The sequence below is a fragment of the Mus caroli genome, unplaced genomic scaffold, assembly GCF_978045245.1.
Source record: "Mus caroli unplaced genomic scaffold, Mus_caroli_1 scaffold_11, whole genome shotgun sequence".
Taxonomy (NCBI): Eukaryota; Metazoa; Chordata; class Mammalia; order Rodentia; family Muridae; genus Mus; species Mus caroli.
The window spans coordinates 120549901-120574006 of record NW_028227266.1 but is presented as its reverse complement, the minus strand read 5'-3'; the positions used below and the strand labels follow the sequence as shown (position 1 = coordinate 120574006).

The window sequence follows — 24106 nt, the reverse complement described above, 5'->3', positions numbered from 1 at the left end:
CCTCTGGTTTGGGGGCGACAAACACAGTTGTGCCCAGCCAACTTGTTTGCTGTCAGCTCGCAACCAGGCTCTTCAAACGTGTGCAGTGGGTTTTCCTGTGATCTTGACTTTATATCCTTGGGCACTTTTGGCGGAGCTGGTTATTTAAGTTATCCATCTGTCAGTGTGTCTTCTGCACGTCTTCTGGCTACGGATCCCAGTGTCTCTGGGCATGTCCAATCCTCAGCGTGTGGCTGGCTGCATGTGGCTGAGAATAGCCATGGATGTAGTCCAACACAAAATGGTAAGCTTGTTTAAAATGTTAGGGTTTTTTTTTTTTGTCGTATTTCTGGTAACTGCATTTTGAGGTTCTCCAGCATGAACCTGACTGGTAACAACGTGGCGTCACAATGTCAAAGGTTCCTGTCTGCCTACCGACCTGCCCCTTTACCAGACATTTGTCTATTTGTGCTTGAGTGGGTTTTCAGTCAATCTCACACTGTAACCACGCTGGTCTAGAACTCACTATGTAGCCCTGGCTGCCTTCCAACTCGCAGCCTTTTGCATCTGGGGTTATAGGTGTGAGCTACCATGCCTGGTCACTTATACATTTATTGACCTCCCCACTCATGTCAACTCCGCCGTCCATTTACCACCAAGACATCCATTCATCAACTATATCTGCTCATCCATCAACCACCCACTCACTTAAGCTGTCTCTCTACCCACTTACCTAAGCTGTCTCCACACCCACTCACTTAAGCTGTCTCTTCACTCGCCCACACAGCACCCATCTATCCATTCATCTGCCCATCCACTTTTGAGCCAGCCCAGGACTCACACAGCCCTTCCTAGGTAACCACCTCCTTGCTCCCTTCAACAGCCCTGTCTTCATTCCTCTCTCCATATTGTTCTCTGCTCACCGCCCCCATCCCCCTCCTCACAGCCTGCCCACTGCTCCCTGTGTCCTGTCCTCCAGTGAGTCCTGGGAGGAGCTGGGAGCCCGAGGGTGAATGCTTGCTGGAGACTTTGGGAGCTCCCTGACCATAGGTGTGGGTGGAGGCTTTGGAGGGGACCCAGAGACAGCGTGGAGAAGGCTGAAGGGAGGGTAGAACAGGTGTGCTGCCTAGTTTCCTGTCAACTCGACACAAGCTGCTGTCTGCTTGGAAGAAGAAACCTCAATTGACAAAGTGTTCCCACCAGTCTGGCCTGTGAGTAAGGCTGTAGGGCGTTTCCTGGATGGATGACTGATGGGGGAGGGCTCAGGTCGCCATAGCAGTGCCATCCCCAGGCAGGTGGTGAAGGGCACTATCAGAAGGCAGGCTGGGGAAGCCGTGAGGAGCAAACCAGTAAGTAGCATTCTGCCAGGGCCTCTGCTTCTGTTCCTGCCTTCAGGTTCCTGCCCTGGCTTCCCTGGATGATGGACTGTGAGCTATGCAATGAAATGGCCCTTTTCCTCCCCAGTTGCTTTTGGTCATGGGTCTCCTCGAGGGAGCACTCATTCCATAGCTTCAGGGCACCCTCTCACAGGCACCATATTTCCACTTCTGAACACAGAATCTGGGCTGCCTGCCCGCCCCCCTCCGTACCCTCCACCCCATCCCCGCTCCCCCTGAGGCCTCTGTCTGTGAGGTATCCTCACGGAGCAACTTTCTCTCTCCTGCCTAGGATTGGGAAGTCCTTTCCTGGGTCACACTCTAGTCTCTCCAGAAGTTGGCGGGCCCTATCAGCTTTACAAGCTCTCTGGAGGTTGCAGGGCTCTCTCTGGTCTCCTCTTGGCTCCAGCTTGTGGGGTCACCGTGGGATTTTCTCCCTACTTGAGACCCCATTATCCTGGGAATCCCACCACTGATCTGGAAGCAGTGTGCTGCCTCCCTGGGCTCACTCAGAGGCCATGCGTCCTCAGAACATAGTGTAGGAGCCCCCCCTTTAATCCGTGTCCTAGGATGGAGACCTTTGAGTTCTATGGACACTATGGTGGTTAATATTGTCAACCTGACAGAAGCTGGCATACCCAGGGCATGACTGAGAGGGAGCTCTTGGATTTTGTTAATTCAGAGGTGGCCAACACCATCCTGTGGGCTGAGGACCCAGGCTGAATAGAAAGGAGAAAGTGAGCTAAGCACTCTCTGCTCATCTCTCTGCTGCCCCATGGTGGGTGTCATGTGACCTGCTGCCAACCGCTCCTGCCTCCACACCTTCCCATCATGTTGGGCTGCAGCTCACACCAAACAAAACCAACAAAAGCTCTCCTTCCACTGTGCTCGTAGAGCATCTTGTCACAGCAATGAAAAAAAAATAACAAATACAGAGACAGACTCCCCCGCCCATGCCTGGCAGCCTCCTCGGAGGGTCTCTGAGCCTCCTGACCCTAGAAAAGTCCAGGACAGGGCTGAGGGGGGCAGGCAGCAAGAGCAGGTAGGGAAGGACATTGGTATGGGAGCAACATCTGGGCTGTTAAGGGACAGAAGACTGAGCTGGGAGGAATGTGTGGGGAGGACTTGTACAGATGGGGAAACTGAGGCAGGGAGTGGCCTGAGGCCAGATTGGAAACTTGTGATGAGCCTCTGGGCACTGACTACGAGGAACCCACTTGCATTTCTTACTAACAAATATATGAACCCCCCAAAATGGCCCAGAAACCTGAAAGGGGAATACAGTCTGACAAGCGGGCAAGGTGTGTGTGGTTCTGTCCCTAAGGAGAGAGGAGGGGCAGGGAGGGGGAGAGGAGGAGGAGGAGGAAGAGGAAGGCGAGGAGCAGAAGGATAACGAGGAAGTGTGGAGTAGGTGGGTCCTCACCAAGGCCTCAGAGCAGTGGTCTGTCTCCCCGTTGTTGAAGAGGGTCATGTCCTTGATGAAGACGGCGGTGGCCCTCAGGATGAAGGACATGAAGAGATGCATATGGATGTAGTTTCGAGTACAGTGCAGCTTCCTGCAAGGGGCAGGTACATCTGGGATGCAGAGGGGCCTTGGACCACCCCATCCTGGCTGGCATGGGGCCATGCTTTAGGCAAGGAGGTGAGAGGAGATGTGGCCTCCAGGTTACAGGCCCCGCCTACAAGATGACACATGCCCAGTCCCCAATCTCCTGTGCATCGAGAGTGTTTTGGCAGGCTCTACCTCTGGAGCCCAATATACAGGAAAGGGGACAAAGACTGCTCTAGAGGCCACATCTTGGCCACTTGCTGTCAGGGTTGTGATGGCTGGGCTAGCAGAGGCAAGGGCAGAGACTGTGAGCTGCCTGGGGCTGGGTCTCACCTGAACAGGCTCAAGATAGCCATGGCAACCAGGAGGCTGGCAAGGGACAAGCTGTAGCCGATGGTGTAGCCGGTCTTCACTGCATCGTAGAACTCAGTCTGTTGCTGCTGTGGGGAGGCAGGCAAGGGTTTTGGGTAGGCATTCAAGGGTGGGGGAGAGCTCAAAACTGGGGCTGTTGATGGGAATGGGCCAGATATATGCTCTGCCTGCTGCCCCTGCCTAACTTAAGAAAGATGAGCTTAGGACTCCCAAGAGCAGCTGAGTGGTACTCATTAAGCCTGGTTTTCATGGACAAATGGACACTGTGCCCAGAGGGTAAGAGGAAGTGAACGGATTCTTCCGTCTGCTCTGCATGACAGATGTCAGCATGGGAAAGAGTGGAAATCTCACAACTCCCACCTGCCAATCACTCATTTCTTAAAATAGAATTTTGAGAGTTTCCCTGTATAGCCCAGGCTAGCCTCAAACTCATGATCTTCTTCCCCAGCCTCCCAAGTGCTAGGACTATTGATGGAGAGAGAGAGAGAGAGAGAGAGAGAGAGAGAGAGAGAGAGAGAGAGAGAGAGAGAGAAGAGGAGGGGGTAAGGGAGGGGAGAGAGAGAGAGAGAGAGAGAGAGGTAAACCAGCTTGGGGGTTCTGTTTCTGTTTCAGTTTTGGCTCCTCAGGGGCTAGCCCCCCTTGGGTGGGATCCTCAAGAAAAGTCCTGTGTGTACCTTGTTAGAGGAGCCAGGGATGGGTCTTGGGCGATGTGAACTTGAAGAGGGTGGACCCCAGGATTTACAGAGGCACAAGACCCCCTCACCTCATCCATACTAGATGCCCTGTCATTCAGGCCGCAGGCAATATGGTAGGGGCCAGGCTCCAGTTGTGACCAGCCTTCTTCAGTGCAGCTACGGCTGATGTTATAGCCTGGAAGCAGGCGACAGTGAAGAGACACTGAGTAGAGAGCCAGGAGGCAGACCAGTCCCATTCTGTCTGTCCATGGTGCTGCCTGGCTCCCGTTCTATGACCCTTGAGGCGGGGAAAGGCTCCTGCGGGGCCACTGAGGGCCCTGCTGTCCGGATGAGAGACTCAGCAGATGTCATTGCAACTCATTTTGCAAAACAGAATTTGGCTCCTATTTTAGCTCAAACGCAGAGGCAGAAAGACTCTGGTCTGTGTACATAGTCACCACCTGTCCAGCACCAACTGAAGGCACAGGCAGATGAGCAACTCAGTCATGCGAACAGAAAGGTGTCACGATCTACAATGTCAGAGAACATTAGGAACATGTGGGCCTGTGGATTCATTAAGTCCATGTCAGAAGAGCCAGGCAAGAGATTGTCAAACACAGCAGACCAATGAAGGATGCAAAACTCCCTCACCTGAACCCTGTGGAGAACGGGATGCCTAACTCTACGGTGGCCCCACTGAGCTGTCATCTGAGCCAGTGTATATGTCAGGGAACACAGAATGCCTTACTGTCCCCTCCAGCTGACGCTCAGCATGTTTCCCACTGCTCAGCATGGCCCGTTCGAATTCCCATCTACCCATCTGCCCACTCATCAACTTGTCTGTCCGTCCATCTGTACCTAGTCCTCTGTCTTGCCTCAATGGTACCTCTGCCAGACTGGATGCTGTGTCTGGGCTCTGTACCTCCAAGTAGCTTGCCAACTGGGGTCCTTATTAACTCACCACACCACTGGATTTTCTTTTTGCATCTGGCAGCTCTGCCTTTAACTGGAGTCTCTGTCTTGAGAATAACGGGGGTTGCAGATGGCACCCCAAGTGTCTGTGATGGTACCCCAAGTGTCTGTGCTTACAAGGGTGCTGATGACCTGAACTCTGGGGTCCTCATGTGTACACAGCAAGAGTTTTGCCCACGGAACTCTCTCCCTAGGCTTCCTGCAGGCATTTTATCCAGCCACAATAGAATACTTCCTTCTAACCCTCTGATTTTTTTTTAAATCTCCCATAGGAAACAAGACTCTTCGTGTGTGTGTGTGTGGGGGGGGGTCTGCTCTCCTCAGCCCTGCTTCCCCAAAGCACAGGAGTGGAGGTGAGCATCAACCTTATCCACTCTTGCAAATGACCCTCTTGGGATGGAAGAGGGTCCTCTCCTTCACATGCTCCCCGTAGATCCAGTCACTAGTCCTAGGCTCCCGATTCTCTCCATCAAAGAGAACCCATGAGCTGGACCCATGGAGTATGGCTGCTCACTTCACAAGGCCACATGACCATAGGGTACTGAGGGGTCAGACCTTCATACTCAGGTACACTCTGGGGTTGAGGATGGCCATGCCTACGGAAGAGCTAGCCTGTTCACATTCTCTCAGGTCCTCATCTCAGAGAGCATCAGGGGCCGCCCCACCTCTTCCTGCCTCCCAGGGACTCTGCCCATTTATTACACATTTGTTTATTGTCTCACTTAAAGGTGTCTCCAGCTAACACTGAGGATCCCAGAGGGCAGGCAAGTGGCAGTTTTCAATGTCTCTTCCGGCTATTTGTGGAGCAGAGCTTGGTGCGATGGAAGCCATCACATTCATGCTGACTGAATGTGGTCTAGAGGTCCCTTACATGTGAATGTTTGACCAGATAGAACATGGCAAGATGTGTAAGCAGAGCTGTGTGACGGTTTCCTGGGGCCCCAAAGGTCATCGGTTCCAGGCCTTGACAGACTGAGTCACAACCAAGACAACAAGAACATGGGAGCCATAACTCAATCAGACCTGCCCGTCAATCAGTTATCAATTGCTGAGCAAATATTTAGCAAGCCCTTCCCACGTGCTTATCTCTATGTGAAGAGCTAATCAAATCCCACAACTCCTCTCCAGACACAATGCCATTCTTGGCCACGAAGTCCCCAGTTTTCTCTAGTCCCTCAGACAGCTTTTCCACTTCCTTAAGCGGCAAAGCCCCCTAGCTGGTCCCATTCACAGCTTCTGGCCTTCAGCCTAGGGCTCTTACCGTGAATGGGGGAAAACAGCTGAAAGATGAGGGGGCAGTCCAGGACTACCACCTGGCCCCAAGGGGTCGTCGGCCAGCAGGTGAGGTTGTCCCACATCTTGCTGCAGCCTGTGGGGTGAAGGCAGAGGGCACGTGTCATCACATGAGCATGGTGAGGACTCTTCCTCCTCCTTTCCTTAGAGGGTCTCCTGTCTGAGTGGAGACTGCGCCTACAGAGAGGAGACACAGGTCCTGTTCTGACAGGAAGAGTGCCCTCTCTCCATAAGGGACAGAGCTTCACTACATGGCGTCATTTATTTGTTTATTTTAAATGGGATCTTGTGTAGTCAAGGCTGGCCCTGAAGGAGACCTTAAACTTCTGGTCCTCCTGACTGTCTCTTGAGTTCTATTGAGATTACAGGTGTGCACCACGATGTCCAGTTTATATGGCACTGGGGATTAAACCCAGGACTTGTTGTGCACACTAACTGCCAACTGAGCTACTTGCCCATTTGATGGACAAGCAGCAGAGATGCCAGGCAGGGAGCCTAGCTGGTTCTGCCCGATGGGAAACCGTCTCTCATTCTGGATGAGCACTTGTATGGGTGTCCGTCTTTTTGAATGGCAGGAGCTGAGGCTCTGGCATGCAAGTCCTCGGAGCAGTGGCTTTAGTTCTGTGGAATGTTCCGGGAAAGCAGTCACAGAGAACAGGGAGCACACAGCCTGCACTCCACTTTGTTCTGGACGTTAATGAGAGCTGATTGAAGTTTCGGAAACCATGTCACCTGCTGCAGTGCCTGTGGTATCTGAGTCAGAGAGGAGCATGGCTTAGACTTCAATCTATGTTTATAGCTCTCCCATTCCCAGAGCTTGTATTTACAGGCACAACCTTCAGACCGTCGTCCCCTCTTATCTTTTACTGCCATCACGCCTGCACATGCACAGGACATTTGATTATAAACCACTCTCCTTTCTATGCTTTCTTTTATAGAGCGTCGTATATATTTCCAGCAGCACAATGAATGGCCTTCACTTTTACGGTTTGTAAGAAAACAGACATTTAGATTTCAAAATCTTATATTACCAAATTATAGGCAGCACTTTTCAAGCAATTGAGCCCCGCAGTTTGAGCCTGCCTTCTCGACACAAACAAGGCTATTAATCCACATTCAAAAAAAAAAAAAAAAAGCAAGATCCATCCCAAGAGGCTCTGTTAGAGACTGTCACCGTTTAAAAACACGTGTGCGTCATTTGAATTTTGTTTTATAATAGTAATGGCAACTCTGGAGATGTTTGCTGTAGGATTCTAGGTACAGTGGAGCATACTGGTTGGCATCTGGCTCTTCACAGAGCTTGCAAAGCATTGCAGTCTGGAGGCGAGGGAAGATTTATTAGTGTTTGAGATGGGCTGGTGAGGATGCCCAGGGGTGTCTCCAGCGGTTCTAAAAAAAATGGGTGCCCCTGTGGTGAGATGACGCCTGCAGACCCCTCTCTTGAGGGTGTAAGTCTCTTTGCAATGCTGCCAGCCCTATATACAGATTTGCTCAGGAAACCCAACCCCAGAGTCAAAGTCACTGCCAGCTGGGCCAAGCCCAGACCAGCCCAGGTCCGAAGGTTCAACTTCTCAAGAAGGGGGCCCGGGAAGAGGAGGTGAAGGAATGCACCCACTTGGGGGAATAGCAGGCTCTCAGTACCTTGGTCAGGTGGCAGCCAAGGAAGGGAGTGAGGTGGGAGGGGGCGGCCTCCCTGTGCTGCAGCAGTCAGGTGGCACCTCCACTGAAGGCTAATGAAGTCCTGTGCCCCGCACCCCCCATTAACATTTCCCTTCAGTCTCTCTGGAGTCCAACAGTTTGCTGTGGCTGATGGTCCATCTTCTGCTGGAGGACATACAGGAGCCCCTCAGGTCTGGCAAAGGCAAATCTGCTCATGATTTATGATCTGTTTCAATTAACATCAGTAAGCACCAGCTTTGGAATGTCGCAACATTGTTTCAGCCTCTAAGCCAGTCGCTTATATAACCAGTCCATTTCACAGATGAGGAAATGGAGGCAATGGCAGCAGGATGAGGTGTGGCAAGTCTCTCGCCTATTCACACATTCCTCTCCTGGTTTGCAGGGCTCGGTAGCATTTCTCTGGGAATTTGGCTGCCACTGGACTTTATGTACCCTTGATGACAGTGCCGGGCACACCCTGTTTTGCAGGCCAGCTATTGTGTCTGGGTCTCTGCCAGGCCTCGGCCTTTCAGAGTTGCCAGCCTGAGCTGAAAAGTTGTGTGTGTGTGTGTGTGTGTGTGTGTGTGGTGGGGGATGGGGTGGTGCTGGGTCCTGTGCTCAGCTCCACCAGAGGTGGGAAAGAATAGAAGGGACTGGGCTCTGCCCTGTGGGGAGGCTGCATTTGGCCTCAAAGAAGTGCAGAACAGCCAATGGCATGCTGTGAACTGTTACTGGGCCCAGGTCAGCAAGCAGGCAGGGAACTGAGGAAAAGAGGCCTGTGGGGTGTAGGTTGGGAGGCTCCTTGCAAGGGGTGCCTCAGGGCTGGTTTGCTGGGGCAGCTGGGCTGGGATGCCATGGAATAATGACAGTCATGTAAATGCTTGGTTTCTAGAAATGTCTGTGCATCTGGGACGTTTCCCCACTCAGGGCTAAGATCCCAGTAGGAAAACCGTACTAAGACGCTGAGATGAGGGATGAAGAGGCAGGCTGGCACAAAGGCCCAAGTGAGTCAGTTTTATAGGATCTCCTATACATAATGACATATACTCACATGTACTCACAGGCATACCGAGCCCAGACACCCATGCAAATCTCTATGCATGGGCACAGGAAGGCAGGCCACCATGTGAGGAGTCGGAGTGACACAAATGCACAGACGGGACACACACTGGTGCACCCACACACAGATGGGCAGGGACACCGCACACCTGTCACATTCAGGTTTAAACAGATACAGGCCTCTGCCTCACAGAGACACTCAAAGGCAGGCAGAGTGATAGACTCCAGAAGGCAGGGCACAGCCTCAGTCAGACTCCACCAGGAGTGCCCACCTGCATCCACGTGCATGTATGTATACAAGAACCTCAGCAGCAGTCAGGGCAGACACGCCGCAGTTTGCACATCTATGCCTGCCCTCTTCCAGGTCCCAGTCTGGTTGTTGTGTATAGGGCGTTGGCACTCCGCAGGCACCCTGTACCAGCAGTGACCTCATTGAGATCATGAGTGTGGCCAGTCCCCTCACTGGGGACCAGTTTGGAGAGAAGCTGCAATGGGCTCCAGAGTCTGGAGTCTGAGCTTCTTGGGCTTCACCCATGATCTTGAGGCCTGCTGAGGCCAGTCTGCAGTCCTGCAGCATAGGGTGGGGCATATATGCAGTAGGCAGGTCTAGTCACCCACTGACCCAGACCTCAGACTCGGGGTCACAGGAGTTAGGGGCCATCCTGCCATGAAGTGTGGCTCAGGCCAGGCCCGGCTCTGAGACCAGCATCCACTCATGAGCACAGGAGGTCTGTGCACCAGGGTTAAGGAGGGACCCAAAAAGATTACTTAACAGCTTCAGAGTGTTGTTGGGAGCCAGGAGCCAGCAAGCTGGACAGGTGCGCCCTGGTCCCATTATGTAACTGTAAGCCCAGCCTGGGGAGATGACCTGGAATGGAGGCCTAGCTGCCTAACTGTCTCTGCCCCACCATGCTAACTCTCTCCCAATACAGTGAGTGAGCCTTGAGCCTCCCATCCTCCTAACTCCTCTGCTTCCCTATACCTGACCACTTTTCAGATTTGCTCAACCCTGAGTAACCAAGTCAAGTAGACAGAGCTCGCTCTCATTTGTGCTCATGGGCTGCTGCAGGGGTCCTGACAATGGATCTCTTCTAAGCTCTAGGTAAGCCAGGGGTTGAGGAGGTTGATTTGGGGTGCCCCATGGTAGGTGAGGGAGAGCCTCATGGAAACCACCCGTCTCATCATGGAAAGCCCCTACCATTGAGTATCCTCTGCCTCCCTCCTTGGGTAGCCCAGCAGCCACGGCTAGACCCTTAAAGGCAGTTTCCAGATAAGAGCTGGGAACTCCCCAGATGTGGGAGGAGTGGCGGCCTTGTGGCCCTTCTGCTGTGTTGGAGGCCCAGAGCTCTGGGCTAGGACCTGTGCCCTTGATCCCCATCTGACTGACTATTGTGGGAGCCACATGCTTTGGACTGGGCTCGTGACGTGAGGGAACTTGGGACTCCTCCGCTCCCACCCGACTCACCTGTGGTTTCATTCTCCAGCTGGGCCTCCTCCAGGCACTGCTGGCGCTGTTTCTCAATCATCTGCAGGTACTCACACTCCTGGTGTGGGCTGGCTGCCCGGCTGCCCTGAGGACAAGGCAGACAGAAGGTGTCAGCCTCAACCACAGGCTTTCGGAGTAGGGGGCCAAGCTAGGTCAGTCAAAGTTGATCCAGCTCTCAGCCTGGGTATCTGAGTTCCACACTAGATGTCCACTCCGGCCAAGGTCTTCATCCTAGCCTCATACTGAACCCCAACCCCAACCCAGGCTATAACCCATCCTAGGCCCAGATGAACACTTACCCCACTTCTAAATTATCCCCTACAAAAACCTCAGACTGAGAACCATCCCAAATCCATACTGCACCTCTACCTCAGCCCCAGGTAGCACCCTGATCCTGACCTGTGTGGCCCAGATATTCTCACTGAACCCCAGATTTTGCCTTGAGGGCCTTCTCAGGACTCTTGGCTCCTAAGCAGTGCAGTCGTGGTAAGGATTCTGACCCTGGAAAGAGCATTTCCCTAGGGTCTTGAGCTGATCACTGGGCTCTGCTGCTCTGGCCCTGCCTCAGTCTCCCTGCATAGGTGGGCCCTTGCTAGTGATTCCATCATAGGACGTTGGGCCAGCCTCCGGCTCCTAGGGCCAAGCCCAGGCAGAACAAAGGAGCCTGGTTGTAGCACCTCCTTCATGGAAGGAGCCTCTGCTCATTCTCTCTCATGAAGATGGGAAAGCAATACCTGATCCTTCTTGCCAGACCTCACCATCTCCTTCACCACAGAAAAATAAAAACTAAAATGGATTCCATGAGGACCAGGGAGGCTTAAGCAAGTAAGCAGAGCCTCACAAGAAATCTGCAGACCACAAGCAGCCTCCCGAGTCTCTGAAAAGTTGGGAGAGGGGATGATGGAGAAGCCATGATTCTCCCCTGACCTCCAGAGGCCCTGACCCAGAGGCAGGGTGAGGTGGGCAGACATCATGACAAGACATGGCACTGGGGTAGATATGAATCTGAGTAGTGGCACTGGGGTAGATATGAGTCTGAGACCAAGGGGGAAATGTCAAGCCTTGAGGGGTTGTGGGTGTGGAATAAGGTAAAAGCCTCTCTGTGCTGTGAGTGAGCAGTTGGGCTGGGACAGCTTCGGCCTGCCTCTGACATTAGGAAGTGGCTGCTATTCTTGGCAATCCTCTGCCAGTTTCCTCATGTCTGCCTGGATTGGCGAGCATCAGCCTCCACCAGCACCCTAGGTAAAGCTCCAGAGATCTCAGGGTTAGAAACTGGGTCCGCCTTGCAGTGTTCATACCTGGGCCTCAGTCTCTGCCTGGAAAATGAGCCTCAGTCCCCCAGCCGCCACATCCCAACTCAACGCCTTGCTGAAGCAACACAGACATGGGCCTTCCCTGTATTTCCTCCCTCTAAGGGGACCTCCTGGCTGGCAATATCAAAGAACATAGAACTGGACCAGTGGTCTATGTGAGTCAACACCAGTGACCGACCGACCTGTACCCAGGCAGCAGGGCGCTCTCCACCACCAAGAGAAAGGTCCCTTCCACCATAATAGGTCTCCTGTTCCCATGAGCCTTGCCATTTCCCAGGCCACCAGTGGTTCAACCAGCACTCTGGTTGTCCTAGCCTAGATCCATGAGAATCTCTGCTACCCACACATCACTTGTCCAGGCCTGGATGTCACACGGCAAACACAGATACCCAGCCAACTGGAGTCCAGACCTGCGCTGCTGCTAAGTCCTTTTCGACTTGGCATAGAGAAAGTGCGGTGATGTCACAGAGCATCATTCAGCAGAACCACTGAAAGACTTGGAAAGCAGAGTTCGCAGGAGACCCGGTGCCTCTGTATCCTCTTAGGGATCACGTTCCACCTTTTCAGTTAGAATACTTGGAGCGGTGTGGCTTCGGGGATCTGTGACTAGCTCATCCCCAGGTGTGGGGTGTAGGATAGTTTGGGGAGACCTCTGAAAGAGGAAGTCAGGCTGGCCAGCCAACGCTGTCCATCACCATTCCACCTTGTTTGGCATGCTCCTGGGCACCAGTCTCCCAACAGCTGGATGCCTTTAGATTTGCAACCTCATCCCAGACTCTCAGGGTCCTCCTCGCATTGTCACCCTGTGTCACATCATGCTGTGGCTTTAAAGCAGGATGGGCTGTGTGAACACTAACTATGTCGGTACACATGACACACATAAAAAGCTTTCCTCTCCTCTGGTGCTAGGTTCTCATTTGGGAAGGACCCTCCCCCCTTGCCCACCCCACTCTGTCACTGCTCTTGGTGAACCCTCTTGCAGAAGATTGGTGTGACCAAGACTTAAGTCAGTCAGTATTCCCAGCCTCAGTGCCTGGCACCCAGCCCAAGCCAGGCTCCTCTGAGGCAGAAGGCTCGCACGCCTGGGACTTTGGATTAAACTAGGCAAGTAGGTTTAATTCTCCCCCACTGGATTGGAAAAACCTCAAAGGATCAGAGGCTGAGGCTTCTGTGGTGATGTTATTGACAAACATGAAGAACAGGAAGATGAGGCCACTGAGGGTTGGCAGGATGGACTCGGAGAAAACCCAGAACTGCCTGAGAGGGAAGGCAGGGCATGTCTGAAACCAGATCTTCCCACAACACGAGCCAATAGCCTTGTTTATAGCTCAAGCTAGTTAATTTTCTTATCCCAGGAACCCATCATGTTCATTCTCGAAGTCTGAGTACAGAACAGTGGATGCCCCTTGCCTTTAGGGTCCCTCTTAAGCCATCAAGTCTTAATGATCATAAAGACTGCCGACTGGTATTCTATACATAGATGGAAGAACAGAGCCAGGGCAGCTCCCTCTGGCCCTTACCACTGAGGAATTCATTCAGACCTTGGATCTTCTCTCCCATTTTTTTCTTTTTCTAAGCATCTAAAGATGTATGTGTATCTACATAAACACATACATGCATATATACATACATTATATGTACATACATGTATATGTACACACATGTGTATGTATGTATGTATATATATATATATATATATGTATGTATATGTGTCATGTGTGTGTATGTGTGTGTATGTGTGCAAATGTGTGACTATGCATATAGAGACCAGAGATTAGCTTTAGGTACTGTTCTTCAGGTATCATCTACCTTATTTTTTGAGACAGGGGCTTTCATTGGCCTAGAACATGCCAAACAGGCTGGGCTGGCAGTCTTGCAAGCCCCAAGGATCCATCCATCTCTGACTCCACAGCATTGAGAGTTAAAGTTTCTGCTAGCCACCCAGTTTTGTCTTCTTTCCTTCTTCCTTCATTCTTTCCTTCTTCCTTCCTTCTTTCTTTCCTCCCTTCCCTTCCCTTCCCTTCCCTTCCCCTTCCCCTTCCCCCCCTTCCCCTTCCCCTTCCCCTTCTTCCCCTTCCCCTTCCCCTTCTTTCCTTCCTTCCTTCCTTCCTTCCTTCCTTCCTTCCTTCCTTCCTTCCTTCCTTCCTCCCTCCCTCCCTCCCTCCCTCCCTCCCTCCCTTCCTTCCTTCCTTCCTTCCTCTATTCCTCCTGTTTCTTCCTCTATTTTTAGCAAGAGTTCCAGGGATCACGGATCCAGGAGTCCCCAGAGTAATCCTGAATTCTGGAAAGCTGAGAACCACAAAGAGGAATGGTATCCAGTAGTTAAACTGTCTTTGCCAAAATTTAGTTGAGTAAAATACCGCTGCCCCCCCCCACCCCCCGTCTGGAGCAATGTAGAGGAAACAGTGACCCAGATAGGGACCTAAGATCACCCAGTAAGACATATCCCTAGATAGGACCCAAGTCTCTGACCTAGTCTGTGTAGCATCAATTCTTTGACAGAGATTTGCCTTTGGCCATCTGGTCAACCATGGCCCTTGGGAGGACAGAGCCAGGGCAGTTCCCTCTGGTCCTTATCACTGAGGAATTCAGGCAGACCTTGGACTTCCTCTCCCATTTGTTTCCTTTTTCTAAACATCCTAATTATCCTTCTGGACTTCAGACACACAGTGGATATTGGAAAATTCCTTGGCCAAATACAGCCAAGCTTGCTGATCACTGGATGAGCTCCAGGGTGGGATCTAGGAAGACAGTGAGCATCATGGTGGGTCACAGAGAGAGTTTATACAGAATGAGGAAAGAGTCAGACAAGAGGGGTGGTCAGCATCCCAGGGTACACACTGACAGGCAGACATGAAATCCCCACATTTGGGTTGCAGGAAGCCTTGGGTAGATATGGCGAGGAGTTCTAGGAATATCTGGTGAGGAGTCATGAAGATGAGTTGGGTTAGACCTGGGAAGGGCCTAGAATGTCAGTTTTGAAGTATGAGCTTTGACTCCTGGGCTATGGGGACCCTCAAAGATGTGGTCTAGAAGGATGAGGGTACGGGACAGACACTTGGCAAAGACCTGTCACACTATAGGTAGTTGGATACAAGGACATGAGAGTTTTTTGGGGGATAAATGGCTTCTGAAGGAAGTATGAGGTAGATCGATCCAGGGAAAGTGTGCTGGCTGAAGAATTCTAAACTCTAAGAATCACTAGGAATGACTTGCGCAGTTGGGACCTGTTATAGAATTTGGGGCCTTCAAAGGAGATGGGAATCGGCAGCAGTTGGTAGAACAACCTCATCCTATTTGATGTCTTCCTATTGTAGAAGCCATCACACATTCTGCTATCATTTACATGTCCTCCATCCCCCAAAACCCAAGACCACATGATGATAAGCACAGAGAGACCCAGATGACCGGAGGAAGGGAGAAGCTCTGTTGAAGATTAAATAAAGACCCCATCTTCTTGCTGAGGGATGAGAAGGCCTGGCAGAAAGGTGGGAAGGTGTGGTAAGTTAACCTGTGTGGCTGTCCCACCAACACAAGCACACAAGCGCATGCAAGCACACATACACACACACACACCAATTTGCTGAGCTGCTACTTTAGATCTGTATGTTTTCCTAATTAAAAAAAAAAAAGTCTTGCCAGGCAGTGGTGAGTGGCACATGCCTTTAATCCCAGCACTTGAGAGGCAGAGGCAGGCGGATTTCTGAGTTTGAGGCCAGCCTGGTCTACAGAGTGAGTTCCAGGACAGCCAGGGCTACAGAGAGAAACCCTGTCTCAGAAAAACAAAACAAAACAAAACAAAACAAAACAAAACAAAACAAAACAAAACAAGTCTTTGTAAGCATGGGCACAGCCACGGCCCCTGAGGAAGAAGCAGCCTTGAAGAGGTGGCAGTGCCTTGTAAGGACCACAGATTCTAGGTCAGACAGGTGGCCACTACATGGATGGGCAACTGGGTGATTTACCCAAGTACATCTGCACCTGATCCCCAACAGCATGACCCTATCATGTCTGGTTTCCCATGCCGAGGACCCATGCCTCATGGTAGGGGATGCTGTGAGCAGGTAGCAGTTATGACAGACGCTCTATCCCAGTTCCCATGCCAGGCCAGGCTTGTTCCTGTCATATGCCTTTCAAATATGCAGACAGTCTGACAAGTGGCAACCATGACCAAACACGGAGAGGTTTCGATCGCCTGTTCCTTCCATCTCTAGCATGCCTGATTTCCTTTCCCTTCCTGGTATTTTCCTGCCTCTTTCCCAAGAACACAAATCTCCCTTTTCTGCTAATCCACAATTTGTAAACCATGGCTCCTCCTGAGATCCAGGCTCAGAGTGAGAAAAGTATAACTCAAACTGGTGTGTGTGTGTACACCTGCACACGCATGCTCGCGTGCATGTGCAAAGCGAGGAAAGCAGAGAAATCAGGTTACAGAGCTGTATTTTGGAGTTAAAAAAATGTCCCAGGGGATTGTAGAGATGCCTGCATCTGTAAAGTATTTGCTGAGTAAGCACGAGGACCTGGGTTCGGATCCTTAGCACCCAGGTAAAAGCCACGTACAGTGGTGCACATCTGGCTAGCCAGCCCAGGCACTTACCCAAGAAAACAAAATGAATGCCCCTACACAAACCTTTCTGTGAATGCATATGGCCACTTATTTACAATGGAAACCATTCTGGCAATCCTCCTGCCCCAGCCTCCTGAGTGCTGAGATTACAAGCGAGTGTCACCATGCCCAGGTCATTTTAAACTCTCCCCCTGTCCCACCTATGGTCTCTCATTGGTTTTTGACAGAGGCTGGTTATGGATCCAGAGCTTAGCTCTGCCTTCTGATTCTCTTGCCTCAGCCTCCTCAGGCCTGAGGTTATGTGTGTGTCGCCATGCCCAGCTCTGTTTAACAACAATAATAACAACAGTACACACAGAGGCACACAGACAGACAAACAGCACACACTTTCAAGGGCTATGATAATCAATGGAATCTCAGCCTACTTGCTCCATCTTAGTACACTTCTAGGGAAGTTTCCTCTGGGACAGAAAACCTTTCAGGGTACATGTTCAATTTACAGCTCCTGTTATCCTGGGCACCCCTGGAGAAGAGGGACCTTCTGTGGGTGCTGCTAGTATTGATATCTATCACTGCAGAATGCTGCGCAGCAACCACCCAAGGAGCCCAAGGCTGCAACTCTTCGATTTACAGATGCCAGCCTGTGGACTCGTCCCCTCCCCCAGTGACCTGCTATGCAGGAAGAACTTGTTTTTGAAGGTAGCTAGGAGGTGGCACTTCCTGAGAGATGCGGATCTTAGACTCTTGAGCCACATAAGATAGAATGCAGAGAGGGCTGGTCCTGCCTGGGGAAGCCCTGCCCAATACTCACTGCCAACGTGCCTCACTCTCACCCCAGATACCGGCCAGCTGGCTATCTGACCCAGTCAGTCAGACAGAAGAGTCACGGCAATAAGACAACCCTCTGAGGACGTCACTGCTCATCCTGTGGTGCTTAAGTGTGGCTGGAGAACATTTAAACATAGGAATGAAGACTAGTGTTAGGTGTGACCAGAATATCACAGCACACAGGAAGGTGGTCTTGCATTTTTGAGGTGCATTTTGAACCAAGGAGTTAAAGGTCAACGTTCCTCTAATTGACTCAAATATATTCTAGCCAAAGTAAACAAATGATGTAAACATTAAACGTTGAAATGATCCAATGTCAAACCCAGGAAATGTCTGTATGTTCATTATACTATCCTTTTACAGTGATTTAAATTTTTTTATGTGCATGTGTGTGCATCTTAGTGCGTGTGTGTATACCATATACCTGCAGATGCCCAAGGAGGCCACAGGAGGATGCCCTGGAGCTGAGTATGGGTGGTGGGGAGTGTACCTGTGTGGGTCGCCTGCAAGGGCCATTTCTCCCATCCCTCATTATGTGATTCTTATTTATTTACTTATCACTGAGGAGCCCAGGTTGGCCTTGAATTCACTCCACCAGTGCCAGAATGCAGGCAGGAGCCACCAGTCACAGCTTTATCATAATATTCTTTCTACTTTCTTATTTTCATGTTGGGAATCCAAATTGGGGAGGCGGGCAAAGTCTGGGAGACTAAGAAAAGGGTGAGGCTCACGTCTGTCTCCAGTCTCCAGCCCTCTTCCACAAACTAAGAGGCCAAGTGGAGGGTTGATAATGCCAGGAGGATGGCCGGGTAGAGAGGGTGGCTGGGTAGAGGCCCTGGGCAGGTGATGTGACACCAGCTGGATGCCACCAAAGCGGCTCTCACTTGGAGATGTCCCATCAACTATTCTCCTCAGAGAGGCCTTGTCACACCCTGAATACACTTCATGACACCTCACCTACTCCGTGGATTGTGCCTTCCCTGGCTAGATAAAAGGTCCAAGCTTGGGACCAAGGAGCAGAGATGACCTGTCACATGAGCCACCCGACATATTCACTATTGTCTCCTTCAGAGTCCATGAAGATCCTGTCTGGACACCCAACCCTGTCTCACTTGAGACTGGAGAAGATCAGGCCTCAGCAGGGTTCCAGCCCAACCCTGCCTTCCCAATTCTCCCTCACACTGGGCCGAGGGTTCGAGTGTCCCTTCAGAGATGAAGAAACCGGGTCCTTCTATCGATATTAAAGATGTTTCTTTCCTAAGCCAACTAGCCATGGCTGTGGGGAGGGGCAGTGTCCAAGGCTGTTGTCCGAAGCTGTGGCTCCCACGAAAGCTACAGTAGCCTCAGAGGAGGCTAGGTCTCCAGGCTCCAGGATGGAGAGGCATACAAGTCTAGAGAGAGTTCAGTCTTTCAGAGTGCCCCGGGAGTCCTGGGCAGACATAACTGAGGTCATCTCTCTGTTCCAGAAGGTATTCTGGCTCAGTAGCCACCATGTTTCCTAAAGGTCACAGTATGGTCTGCTGAGGCCAGAAGACTGGGCAGTAGTGAGCAGACCCTGGAAAGGCTGATAGTAATGTCTAGAAAGGACTCCTCTGATGAGGTGTAGCCTCCACCAGCCTGGGGAACACTCAGAGGGGCCAGCCTTGCCTTCTATTCTAGCCATCCAGGTTCTGATAGACACCAAGCTAGCAAAATCTGCTTTCATAGTTTGCAGTTGAAGGTTGGCCAGTGGAGCCAAACTCGAGACATCGTCCTGCTTCTTCCTCTGGGTTTCCCTGTGTGCCTGTCTCAGCAGGCCTGACCCTCAGTTCTAGGAGTTTGTGACCCATGTCGATTCTGAGGTTCTGGTTGTGACATGACTCTTGCAAGGTAGGGCCTCAGACTGTCTGTAGTCTGAGTGTCCCCACCAGCCTGGCACTGGCACTGGCACCTGTCTGCTGCCCAGGGGGAGGAGCTATGGAAGGCCTTGGGATACACTTCACTTCCTCCTCTGGGACACTGCAAGTTTTCTTTCCTTTTTTTTTTTTTTTTTTGGCTTCTCTGTTCAAAGATTTCCCTTCCTAGGCCAAGGCAGGGCCCCATAAACAGAGTGATAAGGTTCGGTGCCTTCACTGTGAACTCTGCAGCTGCCATTTTATGACTCTGATAACATGGCCCCCCCAAGTCCGGCTGCAGCAGGAACGCTGGGTGTCCGTTCCAGGAGGGAGCAACTGAGGACAGGGAGAGAAGAGCAGGAGCTGGGGTCCCCTCCAGTCCAGAGAGAGAAGAGCAGGGGCTGGGGTCCCCCTCCAGTCCAGAGAGAGAAGAGCAGGGGCTGGGGTCCCCCTCCAGTCCAGGGAGAGAAGAGCAGGGGCTGGGGTCCCCCTCCAGTCCAGGGAGAGAAGAGCAGGGGCTGGGGTCCCCCTCCAGTCCAGGGAGAGAAGAGCAGGGGCTGGGGTCCCCCTCCAGTTCAGAGAGAGAAGAGCAGGGGCTGGGGTCCCCTCCAGTCCAGAGAGAGAAGAGCAGGGGCTGGGGTCCCCCTCCAGTCCAGAGAGAGAAGAGCAGGGGTTGGGGTCCCCCTCCAGTCCAGGGAGAGAAGAGCAGGAGCTGGGGTCCCCTCCAGTCCAGAGAGAGAAGAGCAGGGGCTGGGGTCCCCCTCCAGTCCAGAGAGAGAAGAGCAGGGGTTGGGGTCCCCCTCCAGTCCAGGGAGAGAAGAGCAGGGGCTGGGGTCCCCCTCCAGTCCAGGCTAAGTCCCTTCCCCTCATTTTGTGGACCAAGAGGGTAACCAAGGCTGGGAGGCTAGTGGAACTGAAGATGGGGTTGGAGTGGAAAGATCAGAGGCAACCAGGGAAGGCTCCCTGGAGGGGGAGCTAGAGTTGGCACCTCCAAATAAGAAGTAGGAAGATGGAATTGGAGGGACTGGGCTCAATCTGTTTCTAGATGGACAGTACCTGGGGCCAGAGGCCTCCAGTGGTCCAAAACCCCCTGGCTTATCCAAAATGGAGTAGCCAGGACACAGAGTTGGGGAAGTTGGAGGGTTGCTGGTGTGGTCTGTGACACTGAGGGCCAGAGTCTGATGAAGCTTGGAGTGTGGGGAGGGGCTGTAAACAGGAGGAAGGGGGCAACACTGTCCAATTCTCAGAGGGTAGCACTTTCTCCGGAAGGGGTTTGGGGGTGGTGAGATTTCCCAGAGCAGGGTGTGCCAGACACCAGCTAGGAGGAAGCAGATTCATGTCCTGATCCCTGCCCTGGTAAAGGTTGTGATTAGGGAGGGACCATGGGATAGACTGCACTAAGGTAACCGACCAAGATTCCCCACCTCCTCCAGGCAGCCCGCTTGTTCCAGACTAGAATCCACTAAGGAAAAGACAATCTTGAAGAAACAGCTCCACAGACCTAGAGCAAAGGGAAGGGAAGATCACCTCTGTCCAAGTGTGGCTGGCAGGGACCAGTGTGGCTCCTGTGACCTCATTTTGCCCTTCTGTAAAATGGGTTTAGGGGGGACTCTGAGTCTTGAGGTCTTCCTTAGTCTCAGAGGAGGTGACCAGGTGTCTGCCCCATGACCCTGGTGAGTCTGTCACAGCCACAGGAGCACACCTACACACGTCTGTGTGGGAGGAAGCCGAGGTCTAAGGTAGAGCAAGCCCCCCCCCCCTGCTTTTCCCAATACATGTCTTTACCTGCCCACCAATCAGCCTATAGTTAGAGGATGAAGAGCACAGAATGAAATTCTCACCAGACCCCAAGGACCCCTCCCCAAGGTACAGGCACTAAGGCTCTCTGGGTCTGATGCTGTGCTGTCTTCATCGCACAAGTTCACAAAATACCCAGAGAGGCTATCAGACACAGCCTCCTTCCCACCCGACAGTCTACAGGATCTCCTATCTCACTCGATCGTGCCACCCACAGTTCTCCTCCCCACGTACCCCCACAGGCACTCATCGCAAGGCAAGTCTGGGGCTTCCTCTCGCCCCCAACCTCTTCATCGCTGCTTGGGATCACCTCGCGGTGAGCGCTCTAAGCTGAGCTAAGAGGGACCCGCCGCTACCGAGCTCCCACGCCTCTGGGCTACAGAAGAGAGAAGAACCGCGCTCCTGCTGCCCCCCGATGGCCAGATGGTCCCGGATACGCTGCCCCCGCAGTTCCCCCATCCCTGGGATCTGGGTGGAGGGGCACACACTCACCGCGGGTCCGAGGGCGCAGGCGAGGGCTCCTGCCAGCACGCAGAGCCAGCGGGCAGGCGGTAGGCTTGGAGGGCGCATGGTCCGCCCTGAGCCCGCGGCAGGCAGCCGGGAGCGCCTACGGGGTCTGTGGCTAACGCGGCGCGGGAGAGTGGCGCGGGCCAGCGGCCCGGGCGCTAAGAGGCGCAGCTCCAGGCTAGGGGAGGGCGGCGGGGGCTCGTCTGACGGGCGGCGGGGTTAGCCAATGGCACGGCGGAGGCGGTGCCTCGGCGCAGGTAGGGGGCGGAGCCGGGGCCCCCGGGGGCGTGAGCACAGAGTCCCGCTAGAGGTGCGCGTCGTCGGGAGCTGCTAGCTAGCGAGCGTCCTCTCGGCTCCAATGCGGGGACGCTGGGCTCAACACCGCCCAGCGTTCCCCGCGCCCGCACTTTTCTCTCTCAACCCCAGCCGCGCCCTCGGCCCCTGGCAGTGAGCTCCTCCAGTCTTCGGCTCCAGGGAGTTTAGCGGCCGGCTCCCCGGTTTCCACGTCGGCTTGCAGCCCAAATTCTTGGACGAGAAGGGCCACAGCTTTCCAGGGCTGAAGGCTGGCCTCCGATGGGGTCCAGCGGATCACGCTGTTGGAACCATCTGCGACGAGGGAGAAGCCGAGGGGGCGCAGCCGGGGTCGGGGAGTCCTAACTGGGGGTTCCTCTTGGCCGCCCAGGGCAGGGTGCACTCAGAGCTGGACACGTCTCGGCCCGCGCAGCTCGTGAGGGACGAGAAGTCAATGTTCCAGCGCCCCCGCGCGGGGACCGAAGAAGCCTGTACCCTTTCTTGGGCCCAGACTGCCCACAGACCGTTCTTCCCGGAGTCCCCAGGGACTAGGACCAGGGTGCCAGTGTCCCGCGCTGTGTCTCCAAGATCGGGCGGGCTGGTAGCGGGTGATCTGAGGCTGCTCTCCCTCAGAAGCTTGTCTTTAGGGCTCGGATTATTCGGTGCTAGCGTGGGGCGCGGGGTTACCGACTCAGAGCCCTTTGCGCTACTTCTTAGGGAACCCGTGCAGATGTCTTTCCAAGAGCTCAAGTGATCATGGTGAGAAGGTGATGTGGGGGGCTGATGGCGCGGTGGGATAGAAGGTGGGAGGAGGGGCGGAGTTGCAGAGGGCCGTGTGTCCCTGCGCGAAGTAGGGTGTGCGATCCATTTGAAGGAAGTCGCTCTCCAGGCGCTTTCTGGCCAGCAGGAGCGCGGGAATTTCCCGAGGACTCTCCAGCCTTCCCAACCTGCAACGTGGGAAACTAACGCTGTGGGCGTGGCCTTGAGGTCGGTTACAGAAAAGTCTGGAAGCGACCCCTGGCCTTCCTCCTTCCTCTCCTTCCTAGTCTACCGCACTTCCCTTGTTCTCTCTCCCCCTGATCCTGATCCTGATCCTGATGCTGATCCTGATGAGCCTGAGCCTGAGCCTGAGCCTGAGCCTGAGCCTGAGCCTGAGCCTGAGCCTGAGCCTGAGCCAGGCTTCTACTATGCATCAGGGCATAGGAGGTAAGAGGCCCTCCCTGCAATTTCTGCTTCCGGATAGAGAATGAGCTAGTTGTCACAGGCCTTTCTCCAGTTGTGGGGTGTCAGAAGAGGAAGCTGTTTAGTAGTTGCCATTCAGTGCGTCAGGGCTAGGATTTTGGGAGCCACTGTGAGAGCAGGAATAGGGGTTTGCCTCCCTTGTGGCCATGGGCACACTCCTCTCAGGCCTTAGGCCTCTTAACAGGGCAGTGAGGTCTTACCAGCTCTTGAGGTGGTATGCTCAAGTCCCAGATGTGAGCTTTGGCTCTCAACCCTGCCCACCCCCATATGTCACCTAGGCAGCTGCAGAATGCTGATATGGGGCGGGGTGGCACGTGCCTGTGATTCCCACTGCTCTGTATGCTGAGGGAGGAGAATTCCTGTGGATTTCAGACCAGCTTGAGCAAAATGCTACGGTGCTTCACCTCATGGTCCTGTTAGCATTTCCGTGTTCTCTGTGGACAGAGATCTGGGCATGGGGATGGGGGTGGGTGGAGGGTTTTGGATACCGGGAAGGAAGTGGGAAGCCAGACTCCATTTTGCTATGTGACCTTCACCAGGCAGGTGAAGTAAATAGATGGGAGGTAGAGGCCACTGGTGGTGATGGCTTCCCTGTCCACGCTGATCCTTCTTGGGCTGGAGGTTGGAAGGCTGGTGCTAGGCTACCGCTGAGAACATCGGCAGGATCCCCTGGTGTCTTCCCGGCCTGACCCCCAGGAGAGGAAGATGGCTTGGGGAGAATAGCTTTCTCTTCCAGTTCTCTGTGAGAGCTACTCTCAGTTCTTTCTGGTTGTTCCCTGGGGATCCATCCTTCTTTACCATCAAAGGACACAAGACACACTCAAAAACAAAAGGAGCAGGCAAACAGCAAAAACAACTTAAAAATGCAACCCAGCCTACTTCCTGTCAACTGCTGCCTCTTAAAGTCTGTGCTCTGAGACACTGGGAGGTCAGCCATGCACCTACTCCTGAGGGAGCCTTGTGGGATCCGAGGAGGAGGCTACTGTTGTTTACCTAGGTAATAGGGAAGGCTTCAGGAGGGAAGGGACTTCTGAAGCAGAGATGGGGGCAGATGGGCTTCATGAGGCTTGGGAAGCAGGTATAACTGAGACTGAGGGAACAGGCATCGGAGGCTGAGGGAGCAGGTACTGGAGGTTTAAGAGAAAGCACCTGAAGCAGATGGAGATCTCCAAGGCTGAGGGAGCAGGTGCTGGTAGTGGTGTCCTGACCATATCCTGAGAAGGGATTCCCACATCACCTGCCTTTGCCTCACAAATCTATGCTGGAAC

General features: G+C 53.1%; 1 protein-coding gene across 2 annotated transcripts in view; it reads right to left on the bottom strand.

The window, feature by feature from the left end:
• Vipr1 (vasoactive intestinal peptide receptor 1) overlaps window positions 1–21496 on the bottom strand; it is a 30175-nt gene extending 8679 nt beyond the window's left edge. The window contains exons 1-6 of one of the 2 annotated variants that reach the window (XM_029481856.2): window positions 21291–21496; window positions 10399–10504; window positions 6184–6291; window positions 4040–4146; window positions 3238–3341; window positions 2779–2911 (exon numbers count right to left, since the gene is read on the bottom strand). In XM_029481856.2, coding sequence (XP_029337716.1) covers window positions 2779–2911; window positions 3238–3341; window positions 4040–4146; window positions 6184–6291; window positions 10399–10504; window positions 21291–21368 — 636 coding nt within the window. In that variant the 5' untranslated portion in view covers window positions 21369–21496. Of the gene's footprint in view, window positions 1–2778; window positions 2912–3237; window positions 3345–4039; window positions 4147–6183; window positions 6292–10398; window positions 10505–21290 lie in introns of both variants that reach the window. The other variant, XM_021172689.2, reaches the window with a different exon arrangement.
• Between the last annotated feature and the right edge of the window lie 2610 nt (window positions 21497–24106).